The 22,155-nt window shown below is 40.0% G+C and overlaps 1 protein-coding gene across 1 annotated transcript in view; it reads left to right on the top strand.

Annotated features, from left to right (window-relative positions):
- Positions 1-21,846, top strand: part of ntrk2a (neurotrophic tyrosine kinase, receptor, type 2a) — an 89,583-nt gene extending 67,737 nt beyond the window's left edge. Inside the window, exons 16-20 of the mRNA XM_044373450.1 lie at positions 1,603-1,775; positions 1,980-2,135; positions 2,689-2,773; positions 13,436-13,594; positions 16,668-21,846. Of these exons, the coding sequence (XP_044229385.1) occupies positions 1,603-1,775; positions 1,980-2,135; positions 2,689-2,773; positions 13,436-13,594; positions 16,668-16,853 (759 nt within the window). The 3' untranslated portion in view covers positions 16,854-21,846. The remainder of the gene's footprint in view (positions 1-1,602; positions 1,776-1,979; positions 2,136-2,688; positions 2,774-13,435; positions 13,595-16,667) is intronic.
- Positions 21,847-22,155: the final 309 nt, after the last annotated feature.

Below are 22,155 nucleotides of genomic sequence, written 5' to 3'. Positions count from 1 at the left end.
TATGTAGCAGCCCTGAAGCCCTTTGGCGCCACTACCAAATAAGAAACCATTTATTAAGGTTTATAAGTTCTAACTATTATGAAAAGTTTTTTTACTAATCAAGTTTAGTTTATTTATTTAATAATACAAATAAAACATGACACAAAAAGTTAAATGCTAATGCTTTAGATTAGTTTTGAGCTACTATAAGAACATTTTTTCTGGTGTTTACCATCATGAAACCTGCTTCGTCTATCAACTAGCTTATTAGCTATGGTTCATCAAGAATTGACCGGTAACCACTTAGCCTTATTGATGATCTATTAATATTTATAACTGCAGATGTGATGGCTTCTTATAAATTCAGAGACCCATTGATATTTATTAATGCATTACCAACATTTTAACTGCATGTTTATGAAATATAAATAATCATCAACCAAACGCATTATTCACAACCTGGTAACCCAAAAGTTGATCATTCTATTGGCTATAAAGCATTAGTGAATGATTTATTAACCATTGAACCCTTTATAAATTATGCTTAATTAGAAAGTGGTATCAGCATCTGGTGGTATCAGTTTATTTGCACAAAGTCAAACTAAGACAGGCAATCACTCTCAGCATGTGGGAACTTATCAGAGGAAATTCATCCCAGTCAGCCAATCTAGATTTCCCATACATGTTCGATATCGTATATCAAACTAAGATGGGGGCACAGGATTTCATACAGTATCCATACTGTCATAATCAACCATATCATCATCATGCAATATCATATTACAGCCTGTAACGTACATGACCAAGCCTCTGTTTCACGGTACATGTTTGGTTGAGTGTAAGTGCATAGAGTTACAGTCTGTCTCATTTTCTGGCATATCAGCGTTCCAGCTACAAGGTTGCAAGGTCATTTCCTTCTTCCTGAGCTTTCTTAGTGACTTCTTCTTGTCCTTTAGACCTTTATTTGTAACATGAGCTTCTATCTGCGTTGTTAGTGCACAGACAGACAAACAAACACACACACACACACACACAAGTTGGAAAGCGAATATATATCCATGTCATACTGTATACAGTAGGAAGACAATCAATTATTCATGTAGGACAAGAAGAATTTTCTATATTTTTCTTCTTTCCTGCAACTCTCTCTCTCTCTCTCTCTCTCTCTCTCTCTCTCTCTCTCTCTCTCTCTCTCTCTCTCTCGCTGTCTTTTACACACACTCTCTGTCACAGATGCTTGTGTTACACAACCACCCTGACAGATTTCCTGATTCATGGAGGGAAGACAAAGATTAGTTTCAAAGGGAACACAGGGAATATAATGAATTTAAACAATGTTGTACTTTGTAATGGCTTACATTAATATAAACTATCCTATTGTATCGGTCCTTGCTCAGTGCCAATAATTTCACAGTGTGTGTGCTGAGTTGCTGTAACTCACTTTTACAAGGCAAGACACTTCAATTTTTTTTTTTACATAGTGGACATCAGCCAAATAAACTGGAGCAGACTGGGTGCACTGCGAAAGTGACTAATTGGCAATAGTGTACGTGCCATAATGTGTGAGCTTTTCATTTGTCAGTTTATTAAAATGTCACTGTGCATTTCTTTGTGTGTGTTCAGACACTTAAAGAGGCCAGCGAGAATGCCAGGAAGGATTTCCACCGTGAGGCTGAGCTGCTGACCAACCTTCAGCATGAACACATTGTCACTTTCTATGGCGTGTGCGTGGAGAGCGACCCTCTCATCATGGTGTTTGAGTACATGAAACACGGAGACCTCAACAAGTTCCTCAGGCATGGATCTTTTCTTTATTACATTTAAAACCTGTTATCAAACTGGAAGCTGGTAAATTGAGCATGTATGTAGTTTACCTTGTTGAAGACTGATAGCTTGTACCAATATTCTGGTCAACACAAAACAAATGACAGGAAACAACATGACTCTAACAAACATCAACTGAGCGAACATTAAAACCCTCTCTACATGTTCCCTTGTAGGGCTCACGGTCCGGATGCGGTTCTGATGGCAGAGGGCCAGACCACCAGACCTGTGGAGCTGACTCAGTCCCAGATGTTGCACATTGCCCAGCAGATAGCGTCTGGCATGGTCTACCTGGCATCACAGCACTTTGTGCATCGCGACCTGGCCACCAGGTTTACCACTTACTTTATTATCATATAATGTACAGTATGGACTTAATGAATGTTTATTCATACAGATAAATGTATTCAAACCCCTTCGCTGTTTCAGTAAAAGCTCACTTTTAGAAATTATAGTACATGAGCTCAAATAAAAAAAACTACCACCTTAAAATGTCTGTACATGGTTGGAAGGTACTGCTGACAAATTCAATTGGACATGATTTATATTAGCACAGGCTTGGCCACCCATTAAATTGACATTCAATTTGTAAAATCTAACTGTCCATTAAATGAAAGCTTCTCTTTCTGGTCCTCAGTGTTTATAGATGTTCAAAAATACTCTTATTTCCAGAATGCAAGCAGGATGCTAGAATAATTTTAAGTGCAAACTATTCCCTGGATTCAGCAGCATCATGTATGAAAGCTGTTAACATAGCAGAAGTCTAACACCTCACATGTTAACTGGTAAAAGTGGGACTTGCCAGTTCTCAGTATATACATCACATTGCTGTTATTGTTCTGTGCTTAGTTTGCTGCTGCTTACTGTATATTTGCTGTCTAACAGGAATTGCCTGGTGGGTGAGAACCTGCTGGTAAAGATTGGAGACTTTGGCATGTCCAGAGACGTCTACAGCACTGACTACTACAGGGTAGGTGTATGTGTCGATCTCTTTTCTGGCCCTTCTTTTAGCCTCCCTCCTCCCTGCTGCATGGGTCCCTTTCTGCTCCTCCCCTGCATGGGCATGACTGACGGACTCCAGCAGAGTTACAGTAAGACGCTTCCTGTGGGAGGTCAAAACTGAGTACAGTGCAGTGATTTAAATATACATCTAGCTGTATGTAGCTCGCTGTAATGCCGTACTGTGTACAATAGACTGAACTCAAGGGGAGGATAAGTAGCATGCTTTATTATGTGAGTTTTCTAAGTCACACCGTGTGTGGAGAAAGGGTTGTTTCATTTGGGTAATTACTGTAGCATTCTTTGCCACAGTGGGACATTATACAGTAGTTGTTATGGAGTTTTTTTAATATTATAATTTATTCACTATTATTGTATTAAGCAGGTGATTTAAATTCAAAAAACAGAGACCTGGCTAACCAGACAGCTGCATGACAAGCACCAATACATTTTCTTATAATCTCCTAATGCAAATGATAGTTTATGAATTTATGTATACAAAAATAAAATCAGAAACTCTAACATACAGATGGGTGACAAATTAAAGGAGTTAAGGGAGTGGTCTCTTCTAGGATGACAATGCCCACATCCATAGGGCATGAGGGGTCACGGAATGGTTTGATGAGTATGAAAATGGTGTGAATATATGCTATGACCTTCGCAGTCACCAGATCTCAAACCAATAGAACACCTATGGGACGGACGTGTTAGACAGCGCTCTCCACCACCATCATCGAAACACCAAATAAGGGAATATCTTTTGGAAGAATGGTGCTCATCCCTCCAGGAGAGTTCAGAGACTTGTAGAATCAATGCCAAGGTGTATTGAAGCACTTCTGGTTGCACGTGGTGGCCCAACTCATTACTAAGCTACTTTATGTTGGTTTTTCTTTTAATTTGTTACCCGTCTGTACTTTAAGTTACCACCTAAGAACGTTGTGACTGCAAAGGTGTATCCTGTTTTGTATACTGGAGACTTTGCTGATGAAATATTAAATATATGTAGATCTGGAGGCAGTTTCAGTGCACAAGTTGAATCTGAATTTTTCTGTAAACGGGGCACAATCTGTTCAGCAAAATTGCAATTTTTTTTCTATTATGGCAGCAGTAGCAAAACCATGATTTTTATTCAGATACGTATGTTGAACCTGATATAATCAGTTCGCAGACTGAGGGGAATATGCCACTGTATGTGCACCAATGTATAGATGAGGCTTAATGCAGAGTGAAGGGTCACGTCAACCGTGTCTTATACAGGAATATACAGTACAACAGATCTATTCACAATGCAGGACGTGCAAATCAGTGGAGGGTGGTGTAGAAAGGACCACTCTGCAAAAAGGAAATGGAGTGGAAATGCAGCAGCATTTTAAAAAGCGATGTGTGGGTGTAGATATTGTGTGAATGTGTGTGTTCAAGAGTATGTATGTGTGTATGTGTGTGTAACAGGGACATTTAGCAGCTCTGCTATGAGTGTCAAGATAACTCAGGGGTACAAGAGACAGCTGAGAGTGTGTTTTTTCCCCCTTCTGAACAGCAATTTGTCACCTTTCCAAAAGGCCAAAATCTAATAAATCGTACTGATTGATTGATAGTGACTGTCAATTTTCCTGCCCTTTTCTCCCGTCCACCGTGACAAACTGACATGAGTCACAGTGACAGAGAACTCTGAAGAAGAAGCAAAGAGAGCGAAGAGAGGGAGGGGAAGAGGAAAGGAGCAGACATTCAATCTATTGAATCTATTTAGACAAATAATAATGTCAGCAAAAACATTCACAAAGATGGTAAACATGTCTGTATAATTCAGCCATGGCACTGATTGATATGTTTCATTTTAGATGTAAATCAGGTCTTTTCATATTTTTAGATAAATATGTTGAACAATCGAGCAAAACTGAGAGAGAAAAAAGAGCTTTGACACTGAGTTTATTAAGAAAAACTTTTCTAGATAATAGCTTCTATCAAGATTTATTTAACCTTACAGTTACTGGAATATTTGACAAAATTATTGCTTTAATAGAAACAACGATGCACGGCATGGCAACGTAAGAAACATAGCTTTGGAGTGCCCCAGTAGCCCTCTGGTTAAGACACATGCCACATAACTGTAATGTCCGTGGTTCAAATCTGGCAGCGGACCTTTGTTGCATGTCGAACCCCCCCCCCCCCCTTTATTTCCTTCTTTCATGACCCCAGAGCTAGACCCCTCTGTTGAAAAGGTCAGAAATACATGATCCACATGGCCACAATTCATCTGTATTCTAAGTGCACAGAAAATGGACTTTTCATTGGTCTTTTTCCAAACACCAGATTAAATTTGGAATAACTAGTTATGCATGGCATCCAATTAAAGATGGGAAAAAAAGATTAAGGTCTCTTCTCTGTGGCTTTTCTTTTGTACTATCTCTGTGTGACGACACACAGCAACCCCCCCTCCTCCTCCTCCTCTTCTTCCTTCCTTTCACCCCACCTCAATAAAGCTAAGCGCCGAGGCTGTAGTCATGGCAACGGACGAAGGCAGTGGCGGTGAAGCCTCGGAGTTGTATCCAACGTTTCTCAGGAAGAAAAGTAATCAGGGAACTTCTGTTTAGTATGCCAAAGCAGTACTAGAGAAAGAGAGAGATGGAAGTGTGGGAGACCGAGGCAAGGAGGGTGGCAAAGACATGAAAGGAGAGAAAGAGCTGGAAAAGAGAGATGGAGGGAGCAGCAGGAAAGAGAGAGGGAGGGGAATAGAGTGGGAGGCCGGGGAGGGAGAAAACAAGACACGAATGAATATACAAAAAGGAGAAAAGGCAGTAATAGAGCGATAAAGGAACACACACATGCTGAGGAGGGAGAGGGCAGGTCTGGAGGCAAGGCAGCCTGTAGAGGAGACGGTGTACAGCAGAGTCAGTGAGAAACAGGCACATACTGGAGCTGCAGCTTTAGACAACCACAGAGCAGAATATCAGAGCAAGAAATGACAAAAAAAGACAGGGGTAGACAGACAGGGAGAAACAGCAAAGCAGAACAGAGGTACATGCAGGATGGTGGGAGGCAAGACACACTGATCCAGCCATGTTTCGTGTGTGTGTGCGTGTTAGGGAACCAGTCATGCTCTTGCGTCAGACAGGAGCAAAGATGACTCATAGAGGAATTGGAGCCCCCCCAGAGCTTATGTGTGTGTGTGTGTGTGTGTGTGTATGTGTGTATATGTGTGAGAAAATAGAAGCAGAGGTGTAGGACTGATGGGGCTGCGACGACGTCATTGAATCCCCCGTTACGCAATGAACCTGACAGATGATTCAGAAGAGAGAGAGGATGCCTCCATTCAAACCTTGAGCCTTTCCATGCAGCCTTTTTTCAGTTTGTGTGTGTGTGTGTGTGTGTGTGGGCACGTGGGTGGGGCTGGACTTGCAGTTGGAGTTGGGGTAGGATGAATGCACATATACAGTATAATACAGCACATTTATGTCTTCTCCTCCTGAACAGTTTGTATGCACAAATGTGTAGGATGAAAGAGGATTTTAGTGTTTGAGCCTGCTGACACACAGACTGTGGCAGCAGGTGCTGGCAACAAAAGCAGAGCTAAACAATCTCTGCAGAGTAATTTGGCTGGCTGATGTGTGTGTGTGTGTGTGTGTGTGTGTGTGTGTGTGTGTGTGTGTGTGTGTGTGTGTGTGTGTGTGTGTGTGTGTGTGTGTGTGTGTGTGTGTGGTTGTTGTTGTTTTGTTTTTTTCTTTGTTTTTTTACAATCCACCTCTGGGTCCCGACCAGCACAGACAAACAGTATCTTAATGGAGCACCTGGAGAGGCTAAAGTGGAGCAGAGCAGTTATCTGTCCAGGAGGAGTGTGCATGTGGACACACAATACGATGCTGCCAGTGCAACAAGATACACATCTACACAAAGATGATACTGGTCAACGCATATTAATATCTACCTTGTGGAGAAGCATCTCTACTCACAAGGAACTGTGAAAAAAAAATCATTTTACAAACTAAACTGATAATTCTAGATAATTTGTTTCATCATATATACAGTTCAGGACACACTTTCTCATTCACTTGAATTCTTACTGTGCCTTTTAAAATAGTTCTATTATCGTTATTATTATTATTTAAATACAAAACCATTTATCACAATTACATAAAGACACATAAACCTACCATACATAAAAGTGGACAACAAACACACAAACAACTTAAATCATGATGCACATGTGACCGACATTCCACATACTCAATCCATTAAATTCACATAGGCACAAGTGACATTTCACATATGAAATATAAAACTTCATAGTTAAAAACATGAATTGCAAACAAAATTCTCATATCAAGACACGTTGTCTCACAGTATCATTCTTCTGCCTTCACTATGCATGTGGATGCAGCTTTGCAGACAGTCAACACACATCCAATAAAGGTTAAGGCTGTGTCCGAAATCACTCCCTCATTCACTCATTCACTACTCGCTATGTAATAGACACTAATTTGTTTGCTTAGTATTGAGCAGCACAGTTGCAAAACGGTAATTTTTGCAACTTAAAAATGTGGAGTATTGCATTGTGGGATTGTTTGCAGAAAGTAGTGTATAGTACGTGCCATGGACACTACATTTTTCAATCTCGTTGAATTTTCTGGGCACTATATAGAGGATGATTTACACAGTACTTGGATACTCACATAAAATTGCAGAGGGTACATTTATATACACTATATAGCCTAGTAAAGAGAGAATGATTTTGGACTCAGCCACAAAGTTGGTCTTTGATGTCTTTACTGGAAGCGATGTTCAGCATTGCTTCCAAAATAATATTCAGCAACAAATTTAATCATATAGCAATTAACAGAAAAAGATGCACATAAACAAGAATTAGACCAAAGTCGTTAAAAATAAACGTTAAACTAGTTGTCAAATGAGTTACTGCTGCCTTGACACTCATGCCACAAAGAAAGAAAGTAGGCCTATTATCAGAGAATTAGATCCATTCAGACAGCTAGTATAATCACTAACTTGGTTAGTAGTAAACTGATCACAGACTAACTAAATTAACAAATCACAAATCACCAATCACAAAACAGCTGTAATAAGGAGATTATACCATAGAGAGTTATTATATAAAAGCCAGCTATCAATAGTTGCTTGGTCACAGAACTGACGAAAAGGCAGAATTTTACAATGTCAGTTAATCTGCTGTGGAGCTGTGTCAATAGGGGTTGCTACTAGCAACTGAACACTCAACTGAAACCAAATGGCAGGATAGTTAATATCTACGTCAGAGGTGTTGCTATTTTTTTTTTTTTTACAGTGGGCCATAGTGACAGATCTCAATCATCAGGGGGAGCGCAATGAACTGACATGACATGTATGTGTGCTGCAGATGACAAAAAACACTCCTTCAGTGTCTATGAACACTGTCTTATGCTTTGAATCCATGCAATTTCGTATGTCGCTTCAGTTAATCTTTCATCTTTCATTTGTTTATTGGTGTACTTTTAGTGGCAGTGTCACTAAAGTAAACAACAGCACGTAGTGTAAACCTACAGTATTTGTCAACCATTTTGCTGTATCTGAACAGTAAAAGGAGAACAGGCTCATTACTCCAGGGAAAAAATAAAACCAACACACACATACATGCACATGCACGCACACATACATACACACACACATACACCAGCGTTCTTGGAAAGAGTTTTTGTTTCCATAGGAACACAGAGGGCAATTAAGGTACGATTCCTGTGTAACATAGAGTGGGCGGAGTTAGTCACATAAGCCCCGCCCACACCACATCCCATAATGCTTTCTTTTTAACTAGTCCAGTTGCCATGGATACCACAGCCTCCACGAGGTCACTACAGAGAGCCCACATCCCTCCTCTGCTTTATTGTACCTCTTTTTTTGTTGTTGTTGTTGTTAGGCTTTCCTGGAACACTCAGGCAGCGGTCTAGCTGAAATGATGCATATTTATAAGCCAGAGAGGGAGAGAGACAGACAGGCGGGCTGAGAGACAGTGAGAGAAGGTGAGAACGAGTGAGGGAGAGAGAGAGAGAAGGGTACAGCAGAGGAGACAAAGACAAAGAGGACAGAGCCACTTGACAGCAGAGAGAAAACAGAGAGAGAGAGAGAGAGCTGATGACAGAGAGAGATGCACCGTCTCTACCTCACTGAATATTTTTGAAAGTGTCGGGTGTTCAGACTGCTTCACTATAAACTTGACTGTCTTAATATTTGATGTCCTCAGGACGCAATAACATTTAATCTAAGGCTTTCATTTCTTGCTCCTCCATTCATTTTATTCCTTCTGTTTGTTTTTGGGTTTGTTTTTTTTTACCAAATTCTGAAAATACTGCCCCTTTCTCTTCTCCTCATTCCTTCCTCTCGTACACACTCGCTCAGATATGCACTCAAATAGCGTACACGCACACACACATCCACGGACAGTTAACAAACATTAAAAAAAAATGTAGCCCAGCAGTTCAAGAGCCCTGTATTAATATTTCAGACCATCAGGGGAAATGATCAGCCATGATGAATAAAACAAAAAGACTAATGGGTGTGAGCAGATCCAGACACATCAGTGAATAAATGCTGTCAGAAAACAAGAATAGAATACAATAGAACTTAGTAGTATAAACAATGAGTTTGCATTTGAAATCTTTAGAGATCAAAGCAAAAACATACTAATTAAGGATATCCAAACATGAAAAAAAAACACGTAATTCTGCCTGTAGGTGCACAGCTGAGCCTCAAGTGAGCCACACTTCCACTAAAGGTCGACAAACAGTTGGTCTTTACTGATTAGCAGAAGACTGATCACAGAAAAACTATATTAACAAAGCAACAATCACAAAACAACTAGTTCCAACTGAAAATACTTGATCAAGAGCATTTGGGGAGTAGATAAAAGGTGTCCGTCAGTATTTTCTTGGTCACAGATCTGGTAAAAGAACGATGTCATGGTTAAATTGGAGAAAACTGAAACTGCTATTGAATTGTCGGTAGTGGTTGCTACTAGCGACAGAACGCCCAACTGAAACCATCTATGTGTAGTAAAGCGTTACACTGTGTTTTGTGTAGTATACACAATACATAGTGTAGAAATGTGTAAACTATTTGTTTGTTTTTTATATTGCATTCTGAATGATCACTTTGTAGACCTTGTAGCACAATGCTTTTTCAACACTGTATTTCTTTATATTCATGCCGATTAAAAGCAAATGTGAATTTGAGAGAGACAGGGATAAAAAATGCAAATGAAAAGCACACAAGAGGAGGGAGACATGGTGTTACAGGGAGAAAAGCAAGGGGCTGGTTATGAAGAGTAAGAGCTGCAGAAATGAAGACAGATATGTTTCCCCAGACGTACCGGTGAACCTGATGGCTATCTGTGCGACTGTGCACATTTTATTACTCCATTAAATAACCCACTGACTAACATAGAAACAGGCCAAGTGTGGGTACCAAGCCATTAATAACAGGCATAAACCACAGAAAATGGATTGCACTATCTTTGTGGAGCAATGGAGTCCAGATCACTGGGTAGATTCATGTTCAGAGAGGAAGTAAAGAGAGAGGGGAGGCACAGTGGAGGGGGCAGCAGGGTTAGGTTTCATTCACTTTCACGGCAGGTTTGACCCCTGAAAGGATGGGTTCACAATTTTTCAAGTTTGTCTTATAGCAATAGTCAGGTGCCCAAATGGCCTTTCAAACAGAGTTTTCCTGCTGTGATCAGCCCTCCTGTTCATACTGGCCATAAAGAGATCCATTCCTAATGTACTCTCAATGTAAGTGATGGGGGACAAGTTCAGTCCTCCTTGTGTCCAAAAATGTATTTAAAAGTTTATCTGAAGCTAATTTGAAGCTTCAGCAGTCCAAATTTGTCAAATCAAGTGGATATCTTTCAAGTTAATGACTTTTTAGTGCCAAATTAACAGTTTTTGTTACTCTCCTTCCACTGCAGCTCAACAGTGAAAAACTGTCCAGGGAAACAAGAAGAGAGAATTTTATTCTAAAAATAAGATAACTTTGGAAGGTATCCAGTAGACTTGAACAACTCAGACTGCAGAAGCCTCATATGAGCTTTTGATAAACTTTTAAGTACATTTTTGAACACAACCAGGACTGTGGATTTTGTCTCAAAACACTTACAGTGTGAGCACATATGAAAAGGATCTTTTAATAGCCAGTATTAACAGGAGGAGCGATTACAGCGAGCAAAACCTCTTTCAGTGTTCATATGGGCATCTCACTATAGTTTTAAGACACACTTAGAAGAATTGTAAATCTATCCTTCAAACCTCACTGGACTGAACCTAATTTTTAATAGTTGAGATCCAGTTTCCAAACACCAAATATATGAAGCTGCATTTTGAAAGAAATGTGCACAAAATGATGCACAAGACATCAAGAATGTTTCCTTTTGATAAACATGAAATCCTTGGTATGAGTATTTCTAGGGCTGCAACTAATGACTATTTTCATTATCGATTAATCTGTCGATTATTGTCTCACTTACTTACTTACTCAATTCGTTGTTTGATCCATAAAATGTCTGAAAATGGTGAAAAATGTTGATAATTGTCTCCCAAAAAATAAGGTGACATCTTCAAATGTCAACCAACAGTTCACAACTCAAAAATATTCAGTTTACTGTCATAGATGACAAAAGACACCAGAAATTTTCACATTTGAGTGGAAATTTTCTTTTAAAAAATTACTCAAAACAATGAATTCATTATCAAAATAGTTGGCAATTAATTTTAATAGTTGGCAATTAATCAATTAGTCGACTAACGGTTGCAGCTTTAAGTATTTCTTTCAGTGTAATCATCTTATAGCTTTAATTACAGTCTGAAATAAGTTGATACAAAATATATGATACTGTGTGGAATAAGGTGAATTTTCAATCATAAAGCTTCTTAGTGGGAAAGATCATCAGTTAAGGGATTAACAGAGGAACTGTTTGTTGTTATGGCTGAGTGACATTGCCAACAAATTAGCATGTGAACACATTATAGCTTTTATCCAAACATAATTACATGGCAGTGTGTGCTTGAGGACTGAGGTGCTCATTCACCTTTTGTCACTGATGAAGCATGAAAAGTTTTTCACGCTCTGACCTCTGCTGTTAGATTAACCTGCCTCTGGGCTGCAATCACAGCCGGTGAAAATCTCAGCAGAAACGAGCTGCCAGTGTATATGAGCGGTAAAAAAAACAGAAAATGAATACAACGATCAAATAGGCTCCAAAGGCTCAGTTCAGATTAGAGCTTAATGAAATGACCAAATGTTTCTCCGAGCGCCTGGGTTCCTGTGTAGGATTAGCTGTTGATTTCTGCTCGCCAACAATTGCTGGAACTCACGGTGCTGTCTGATGCTACAATTTAAGTAATAATTAAATTATTCTTTATTCAATTAACTCTCCATCACATGGGACATCAGCAGTGTACATGTACATACTGTATCAGATATTTGTGCAAAAGACTGCTAACATTTTGCTGACTCACACAAACTGGCTCATATTTTATGGCATACAGGTGACTTTTTTCTGATACAGCAACTGAAAACATCACATTGATCAGCTTTTTGTGATCTGTACTCTATTGATTAGTGCGTCCCTCATGTGCTCAATGGTATACCTCCTTTATTGGAGGGAATATAAAACAACTTCTCCCCAATATACCTTTCTGTTGAAGGGGACATATTATGCTTTTTGTGATTTTATGTCTGATAATGTTGGATGATGTTGGATATCTGTGTTATGTTATTTTATATCCAGGGCCTCAGCCTAACTCTGAACGCTTTGTTTCTGACATTTTTTTCTACTTTGCACATGCCCATACATGGCCGTCCGTTCCATAGCCTTGGTTGCTAAGGTTGTTGCTTAGGTTTTTCCATGTGTTGTTTACGTTGTCTGCTCTCAAATTTCGAATCGGATTTGAGAAGTTGACATTTTGAGTAAAGAACAAGAAAAAGAAGTGGAAAAAAGTAGCCTTCATGGTGGCCAGAAGTCGGCCGTGACAGAAACTAACCAATCAGAACAGAATGGACTCATCGGGAGGGGGGCCTTAAAGAGACAGGAGCTGAAACAGCCTGATTCAGACAGAGGCTGAATTGAAATAAATAAGTTTTTTGTGAATCATGCAAAGATATTCCAGTAGAGCCAGAGATTAAAAATATAGACCTGGAAATGTGCATATTATGTTCCCTTTAAATCGAAGCATGCACTGATCAGGTGTGAAGTGTCCTACAGTCATGAAATGATGCAATCTACTGTGCCATACACATCAAACCTCACTCATTTAATGCCTCGGGCAGCAGTTTGGAGGAGTAAAATGTTTGCTACCTTAAAATATATTGAAATTCCTGACTGAACCTGGTGAGAAATCTGAAAAGCTGCGTGACCATGAATGCATTTGAAATGCATTATGTGCCAGAACAGAATAGAAGAGAATACAATAGAGTAGAACAGAGCTCTCTGGTGTACATGGTTGTCTGTCAGATTATGGACACCGAAGCCTACAGCTCCCTAAATCTTCATTTAATTTTCTCCTCAGTTCATTGCAATCAAAGCTGACTTTATTCTCTCTCTCTCTCCCTGCGTGTGTGTGTGTGTGTTTGTGTGTGTTTGGTGTGTTTGTGCTCAAAGGTCGGAGGTCATACCATGCTGCCAATCCGCTGGATGCCCCCTGAAAGCATCATGTACAGAAAGTTCACCACAGAGAGTGATGTTTGGAGTCTAGGGGTTGTTCTCTGGGAGATTTTCACCTATGGAAAACAGCCTTGGTACCAGCTCTCCAACAATGAGGTACAGCAATGTCATTTACATAATATAAATGTGTCTGTTTCCTCCTCTAAACACAACAACAGATAGGAGAGTTATGCTGTGAACAGGCGTCAACCTTGTGAAGGTAATTGATCCATCACATTGGAGTAATAGTCAAAAGTTCAAAGCTTTATGTTACTTTATATACAGTAAATGTTAGAAGCACCTTCAGCTTAATAAGTGATAACAAACAAGATCTTGCAGCCCTGAGATATGAGAAAACAGCCCTTCAGTTAAAAGTGAAACTAAATATTTGATCAGTTTTGTGTGTATATTTCCCACAGGCATACATTTTCTGAATTCTTCGGCCAGAGTCATCTCATTATACAAAGCTAAGGCAAATCACTTACAAACTCAATAAGTTGTTTATCATTCCATTGTGTCTTGAATTAATGGTGAGGCGGGGAACTCTGAGCAAGCTGTGCTTTATTCACAAGTGAAAAAGAAGCATGACTGCAATGGAAGCTTTTGCTAGACTGCTGTGCTGGTTTTGCTCTGCACGCCATTCACAGTGTGGCAGGAGGGAAGATGCTGCTGTCAGGGCATCACCGTCAGAATGGTACAGGGGCAGATGTGTCTTTTTTTATTTTTCTAGAGGAGAGCAATTTGAAAACCCCTCAAAATATCCTGTATTTTTGTCGTGGATCAGACTGAATGTAGTAGTGGTGGCAACAATACAACAAAATATCCTGCTCTTTACTACCCTGTCTTCAGAGATACAATCAATAGATTCACTCTAAATAAGGATTTATACCAAGAATAAATGCTGCAACTCATGGCTGTTTCCATTATCAATTAATCCAAATATTATTTTCTCAATTACCTTTGTTGTTTTTTTTAAAAAAATCCTCAAGCCCTCACATTGTTTATTTTGTCCAACAAACCAAATGATACTCAGTTTGAAATAATCTAAAACAGAAAAAAACTGGGAATCATCACATTTTCGAGGCAACTGGAACCAGCAAATTTTCAGCATGACTGAATTGACTATTTAGAGTCTAAGAATAGAGGATGCTGTATACTGTACAGATCAGCCAACCCTGAATATTATTGGATCATGTGCGTGTAGCCTGTATCAGCAAAACATACACACAAAAAAACAAGTAAGCAAATAAATAAGTAAGTAAACAATTGGCTGTGTCTTCTGAATAATTAATAACTCTTACAAATCATCCCTGTACTAAGGGCTTGACCCAGTTTCCGGAAAACGCTGCTGTATAGGAGCCCTTCAACCTTTCACCTCAACCTTAAACTCAACCACATTACGACCTCAACTCTGCTTACAGATTTCCTTTTTTCTCCAACTCACTCTGGTTACACCCAAAATTAACCTTTAGCCTCTTTTCTTTCCCGTTTACATTTATTAAATCTCTCGTGAATTGCAGTTCACTCACCTCTTGACCAAAAGCTCAGATATCGTCTTAACAGGATATAGAGGTTTGTTCTAAAATGAGATATCTGTTATTTGTCTACTCTCACAAACTGATTGCTATCACTGAGTGAGAAAGTGTAGGCAACTGCTCGATTGGCATAATGATGACACTCTTACAGACTTGATAATTAATTATATAGAGATTGAATGATAATCTGCATGTATTGCATTTTCTTAAAGGACCAGTGTGTAAGATGTAGTGGTGTCTAGCAGTGAGGTGGCAGATTGCAACCAAATGAATACGCCTCCGAGAACCTACGGTGGCTGTGAAAAACGCAAAAGGCCCTTGTTACAGCTGTGTGTGTTCCCTGTGCTGTTTGTCCTTTTTCCTCTCCTATCTCTTGCTCCGCCCAGATCTTCTACACTTGATCAGTCCTCAAAGAGATGCACCTGGTCCAGGAAAAGAAGTGAATAAATGCTCCAGGTTCCTGTTGCAGGGAGAGGCTTCTGGTTTTTGGGCTGCAGGTCTTGCTGCCTCTCAGCCTGGGATTTTATTTAGTGTTGCTGTTGTCTTTTGACTGTTGTTTGTAGTCTTAATTTAGTGTCTTGGTTGTTTTGTATGTCTTTATGTTAATAAATCTCATGGTTTGGGTATTTTAAAAGGTGTTGTTAGAGTTTAACTTTCGGGCAATGGTGGAGTGTTGTTCATCCCATAGGCCGACTAAGGTTGGGGTGTAACAGCCTTCTCTAGAGCCAGTGTTTAGTTTGTCCATTCTGGGCTACTGTAGAAACATGGCAGTGCAACATGTTTCCATAGAAGGGCACCCACTCCCCATGTAGATATAAAGGGCTCGTTCTAAGATAATGAAAACACAACCATTCTTATTTTCATAGGTATGTTTTAATTATACACTTATTAAAACATCCTGAATATTACATTCCATTTCTGCCACGTCCGTTCCGCTAGATGCCACTAAATTCTACACACTGGACCTTTAAATGGCTATAAAGCTATTTAGAAGACACAATTGTTTTTTGAAGCTTAATAGCAGCCATTAGTTCATTAATTAGCATTCCTTCTATGCACACAGCAGGGTGTATTTTAACGGTTGAGGAAATTGTAAAAAGCTTAATTATTTTACAGGCTAATAATAGTATAGATATTCTCCAAACCGTTGTCAGAGAATGATAAGGGCTCCTTGTACTGACACCTGAGGGGAGCTCTCTTATGAATACAGTAGTTTAGGTTTCAAAAAGTCTCCTCTCCTTGATCCTCGTCCTCATCCTAAAGTAGATTTAAAGCTGAAATCTTTGCTTTACAAATTGACTGAGTGTGCTGAAACACTAAATTAATTGTATGGGTAGGTAAATGGATAGCTGGAGACTTTCCTCTTACACTGCTATCGAGAAATGTGTCAGATTTGTCTGGTTGACAGATCCAATGTTGCCCAACTTCATCACTTCAGTAAATAATTTATTCACAGTGACATTTTTATTGTATGCTGCTGCAGTGAGGTGAAGCAACTTTACTGAGCAGATGCTTCATCATCTTCGCTGGAGCTTGAAAGTGCAGAAAGTTGCCAATTTAAGCTTGGATTGATGGAGATGTTCCTGTTTCTTTGTTCTGCAACCTCTGACGGTTCATTTGATTTTCTGTCTTTCTTTCTGTTTCTTCCACTCCAGGTGATAGAGTGTATAACCCAGGGCAGGGTGCTGCAGCGCCCTAGGACCTGTCCTAAAGAAGTGTACGACCTGATGCTGGGCTGCTGGCAGAGAGAGCCACACATGAGACTCAACATCAAAGAAATCCACGGTCTGCTCCTCAACCTGGCCAAAGCCTCGCCTGTGTACCTGGATATACTTGGCTGAACACCGGAGGAGGATGGAGGGGAGTTTTCGGACGTGTGTATGATGTCTGAGTCTGGATTGTATTGTATGTAAGCGTGTATGTGCATGGGTGTGTGTGTACAAGGACGGACCTGGTGATGAGGTGTGTGTGCGTGCGCTGTACAGGATGTGAAGCTATTATCAAACTCTTAAAGGCAATCAAAAAATTCCTCAACTCATCCCCAACTCGCCTCTATCCCTTTCTCCTCCCAATTTCCTCTCCTTTGTGCATCTCTACTCCTTCCCCCTTCCGTCCCGAAGAGACATTTACTAAGAGTAATTTAACTTTGGAGAAAAAAGGCTTCTCTCTTCTTTTCAAATGCTTTAAACTGACTGGGGCTCAATTGATCAAACCTGATTAACAGGAATTTAGTGACTCATCGTGAGGACCGAGCAGTGGTTCCCTCCCTCGCTGCCTGTCGGACAACAAGACTCTTTTGAACATCCGGAAATTTCACCAGAGTAAACATGGAGACGCAGCTTGGGGAGGATTTCTGGAAGCTTCGATCCTTTGCGTGTAAATATGAGACTGTGCAACAGTGAGACGTTTCAGAGGAAATGGCTCTGTATGATGTCGAGCCATAAAGACACTGTGTTTTCCCCCTCTCACCCTGTCTGTCTATTTATCTGTCCGTCTGTCTTTCTGTCTGTCTCTCAGAACTGTACATGAATATTAATGTCAGCATTCATCCAACACAGCTTGTGGAAAAGACTGGACAGGTGATGATTAACACTAGACTAATGACCCCAAAAAATAGAGGGAAAGTAAACACAATCTGGTTTTCTTGCCTGTCAGATGAAATTAGGAGGTGGAGGTGACAAAAGAGGATTTCTGGTTGGCCAATTTCACAAACAATAGGGTGCCAACTGAGGCTGAACTGAACTGCTGTGATGAAAAAATAATTATCATGAGTGTTAAGGAAGAAGGCTGACTTGTGAATGCCGAAATGTAAAAAAAAAAAAAAAAAGCTTGATCTATCTGGCGCTGATCTACGATATATCAGATCATAATATGGATATATGCACTCATATCTACATACTACATTTCACCACTTTTTTCTGTTACATATTTACGTCATACAGCACAGGGTAACATGATGACTACGTTTTTTTCCTCCTCAAAGTGACAGATGCTTCACTTGTGATGTCAAGCGATCATGTCAGAGGTCAATTGATCCATTTGTCCGCAGCTGTCTGACAATTGTGAGATCTTGGTGTTGGGGGGGGGGGGTGTAAAGGTTACTAAGGGATGCTGGGTTTTGAGTGGTCAGATCACGGTCAGATGTGTGGGCGGCGGCGCAGTAGAAGGTGTGGTTCATTTGGTAAACCCATATTAAATCATCAAGGCTCTCAGCACTCAGACATCCTTGAAAACCACATCTGTGCTGGAGGGGATGCATAAGAGAAACACACACACACACACACACACACACACACACACACTTACACACTGTATACCTTATCCCGTCATGCTTCCATCTCCATACACACACACGCACTGAAAGACACTCAAAACGGTCCGAGAAGGAAATTGAATTGTGCATGTTTTATTATTTGAGCGGTGCAGTGCTTTAGCCAGGCCCTGTCCTCTGTAATGGTGTAATGTATATTTCATTACAGCCTAATGGGCTCCATTAGCGCAGTCTCCTCACAGACATTCAAGACTTATTGTTTTATGGCTGAGAAGGAAGGATGGAGGGATGGAGAGGAGAAGAAAACAGAGAGACAGAGGGGGGACTGGAATGAGTAGAGGAGCAGTGGAGAGGAGAGAAATAAGAGGAGAGGTAATAATGCATATTGGGTAGAAATGGAGAGAAAGGGAGAGAGTTCAGAACGGATGCAATGGAGTAGAAAGGAGAGGAAGGCGACGGGAGCGAAAAGGTACGAGTGGGTTCATGTGGAGAAAGATGACAGAGGAAGAGAAGATTGTGGGGCCGGAGGGAGAAACTGAGGAGGTGTGAATGTCCTCAGGGAGAAAGTAAGAGTGAACATCCATCATTACTGTGGCCTGCAGATGTTCTGTAAGCCACAACTTCAACTTCACACTCCCATCACATTCCTACGGCTGCCCTCAACCACATACACACACAGACACATAAACACGCATTTTACTGGCAATCCACCGACAGATTATACCGAAAAATAAACTCAATAATGCACCAGACATCCCCATTATTGAGAACCACTTCACTCACTTACAGCTCACATACTGTATCTGGTAAAACGCTTACCGACACTTTGTATATACAACAGCTCACATGCATGCAAGGAGACACATTTAATGTTTTGTTTTTGCATTTTTACTGGGGCATATTTTACTATTTACAGACATATTAAAAGAACAAAAGTCATAATCACTGGGGTTTTCACTAACAGCCATTTTATTTAGATGTCCATATGAGAATATGATCTGGAATTATAAGTCTTACTTGTTTATTAACAACAGCACTTGATGGTATTGATGTTTGTGTACTTGAAAATTTTTGATTTTGTTGATTTATAGTCATATAATTTATAAATTAAAAAGCATTTTGTACATTTCTTTCTATATCTAAGGTTGCCTTTTGCAACAACAAACTGAACTTGGTTTAATTATGTTTAAGCAAATGTGTAAGATAAGTATTTTTATGTCAGGCTCCCTCTTAACAGCTACTTAGCCTGTCCTCATGTACTGTACAGTGGACTCTACAACAGGGATGGATGTTTTTTACCAGTCTGTCACATTTGTAGATTTAGTTTGGCATATTGCATTATTGTCACCTGTCAGAACATGAACGCCAGGCTAATGGCTGCAGTATTGAAAGGGCAGGCTAACAGTTATCAAAATCCATCCCTGCTGTATAGTCAAGTAGAGTTTGCACTGAGTGAGCTCACTCAACTCGATTTCATAACTTTGCCACACAATAACTCTGTGCAATAACAGAGGGCAGGGTGTGTGAGGGCCTGTGTGTACGCTGGAAAAAACTGTGAGACACAAACACAGTGCATACGAACGCCTCAGATGTCAAAAGAGTAGAGTACGTTGAAGAAGCAACATCTCAGCTGGCTGCACTGTGTGTGTGCGTACCTGCTGTGTGTTTTTTTTTTTCTTTTTTTAATTATGAACTGTGTCAAGCTGGACAGCGGTGATGTTTTGACAGTTATAGGAAGAGGATGTTAGAGGGATGCTTGTGATGAAGACATGTCGGCGCAACGCAGGAGCGTTCTGTGAAACTTTAATGTGACTGGCAAAAAAAAAACAGCTGTCTTCGCGTTGATGCCTCAGATCAAAGAAACTGGTCAAACGAAGAAAAAGATGAGGACAAACAACAACTGCTGTATGAACGGGCACCTCAGAAAAAGGAGGGACTGACAATCACAGACTTCTCTCTTTCTCTCTCTTATTCAAGTGACCTACTGTAACATAGACTATTCAACCAACTTTCCTCTTCTATGCTGCCTATACTGTATGTGATAGTCTTAAACTTTGGTCTCTAGAAGTGCTACTTTTTCTTTTCTTTTTTTTTGTAAAATGAAATAACATTGAGAGGAATGAACAAAAATACATGTACAAATGTGAATAAGCTGCTGAAAGAAATAAGCGTCGCTAACTGCTGTGTCCGAGACTGTGACAGTATCTAGATTGTACTTTTTTCTTCTTTTGTCTTAGAAGTGGAGGGCAGAGAAACTGGGTGGCTGCATTGGACTCACAAATACACAGAATGACATACAGCAGCCCCCGGGATGCAGAGCGGTATTTGCTCATACTCCCAGCTGTGTGTTTGTGTGTGTGTGTGTGTGTGTGTGACGAAGGCTGATTGATGCCAGAGTGAGTCAGAAGGGATGGGTAGGCCGGGCGCAGACTCTAGCCAAAATCCTAGTTCAAATGCAACGAGATTCAACAGAGGAATCAGGAATTGATTTGTTGTTGCAGTTCACCAATTCATGATAAATGACTTTACCCGGACTGAGGTCAGTATTATGGCAGCTAAGACTTATGGAATTACTCAATTGCTTTATTTATGACTCCAAAATCAGCTTTCTTTGCTATACAACTTACTAAAACCTGAGTTTTACAGAAGTATATCAGCAATATTAACAGATATTTTCCTTTGCCTATAGCCTCGCCACGAAATAAATATTGGGCTGAGTTTGGGCTAAACCATGTGACTCAGTGGACTGAAGCATATCCCACATACAGACAGATACACATCATGACTTTGAGTGTGTTATGATCCATATCACACTTAATCCCCTATTGCTCACAACCCTTACATCACAGGCTAAACTAATAGAGCTGAAATATCATAAAGGTCATCTTTAAGATTACCTTTGTGCTTGGACCCTTCTGGAGTCCCTTCGTCCTGAAGAATGTAATACCACAAAAACTGCTTCTCTGTTAAAAAAAAGAAAAAAAAGAAAAATGAAATTGTGATTTGCTATATGCAGTCTCTTTGTTTTTCAGTATTTAAGTATGGTTCTGTGCTATTTGTCTCTGTGTTTTGAGGGATTCGCTGCTGCCACCCTGGTAGAAAAAAGGAGGCTTTTTGGATGTTTTGTGGATGTTTGGAATGTAAGAAGCTTAAAATAGGACAGAGAACAAAAAACGCTGTATGGTCTCACAACCCATTTATAAGGTTTCTGTTTGAAAGAGATGTTAAAATGTTTTTTCTCGGCCTCAAAAACGCTCTTGAAATTGTAAGAAAAACATCTGCATTGCAAAACACACAAGGTAATAAAAAGCTTAATGTCTGTCTTTGCAAGCAGGTTGTTATTCGGTGCCACAAAAGTTTTGACGCCACCCATCTGTGCTCTGCTGGTGGGTGAGACACACACACACGCACACACAGACCAGAGAGAACTTGTACAGTCATACAGTGCGTGGTGGAAATTATCATAGTGAGTCATGATGGTAATGATGATGATGAAATGATTTCTCTCTGAATGTGGACCAGTCTGTCGTGATACAATGTAATTAATAAAAAGTGTTATGTCACATCAAAGCTCCTCCAACTGAATATACTGAATGGTTAAGCATAAGTGTGTGTTTGTGTGTGTGTGTGTGAGTGTGTGTTTGTGTATAAACCGATGAAGTGCTCAGGCATGCTCAGGGCGGTGTGAGAAACAGACAAATATGCTAAATTGAATTGAGTGATAAAATTGGAGTGCTTGAGTGATGCTACGTCTCTCCCATTCTATTAATACCAATATAAATCCAGTGTCTTTTAAGGTGGGAAAAAAAAAAACAAAAAAAAAACACTTGCTTGGTTTGCAGATTAGGAGCAGGCTGAGGGGTTTTGCGGGG

The sequence above is a fragment of the Thunnus albacares genome, chromosome 2 (assembly GCF_914725855.1).
Source record: "Thunnus albacares chromosome 2, fThuAlb1.1, whole genome shotgun sequence".
Lineage (NCBI taxonomy): Eukaryota > Metazoa > Chordata > Actinopteri > Scombriformes > Scombridae > Thunnus > Thunnus albacares.
Note: the sequence above shows the minus strand (reverse complement) of the source record. Positions and strands in the feature narration are given on the sequence as shown.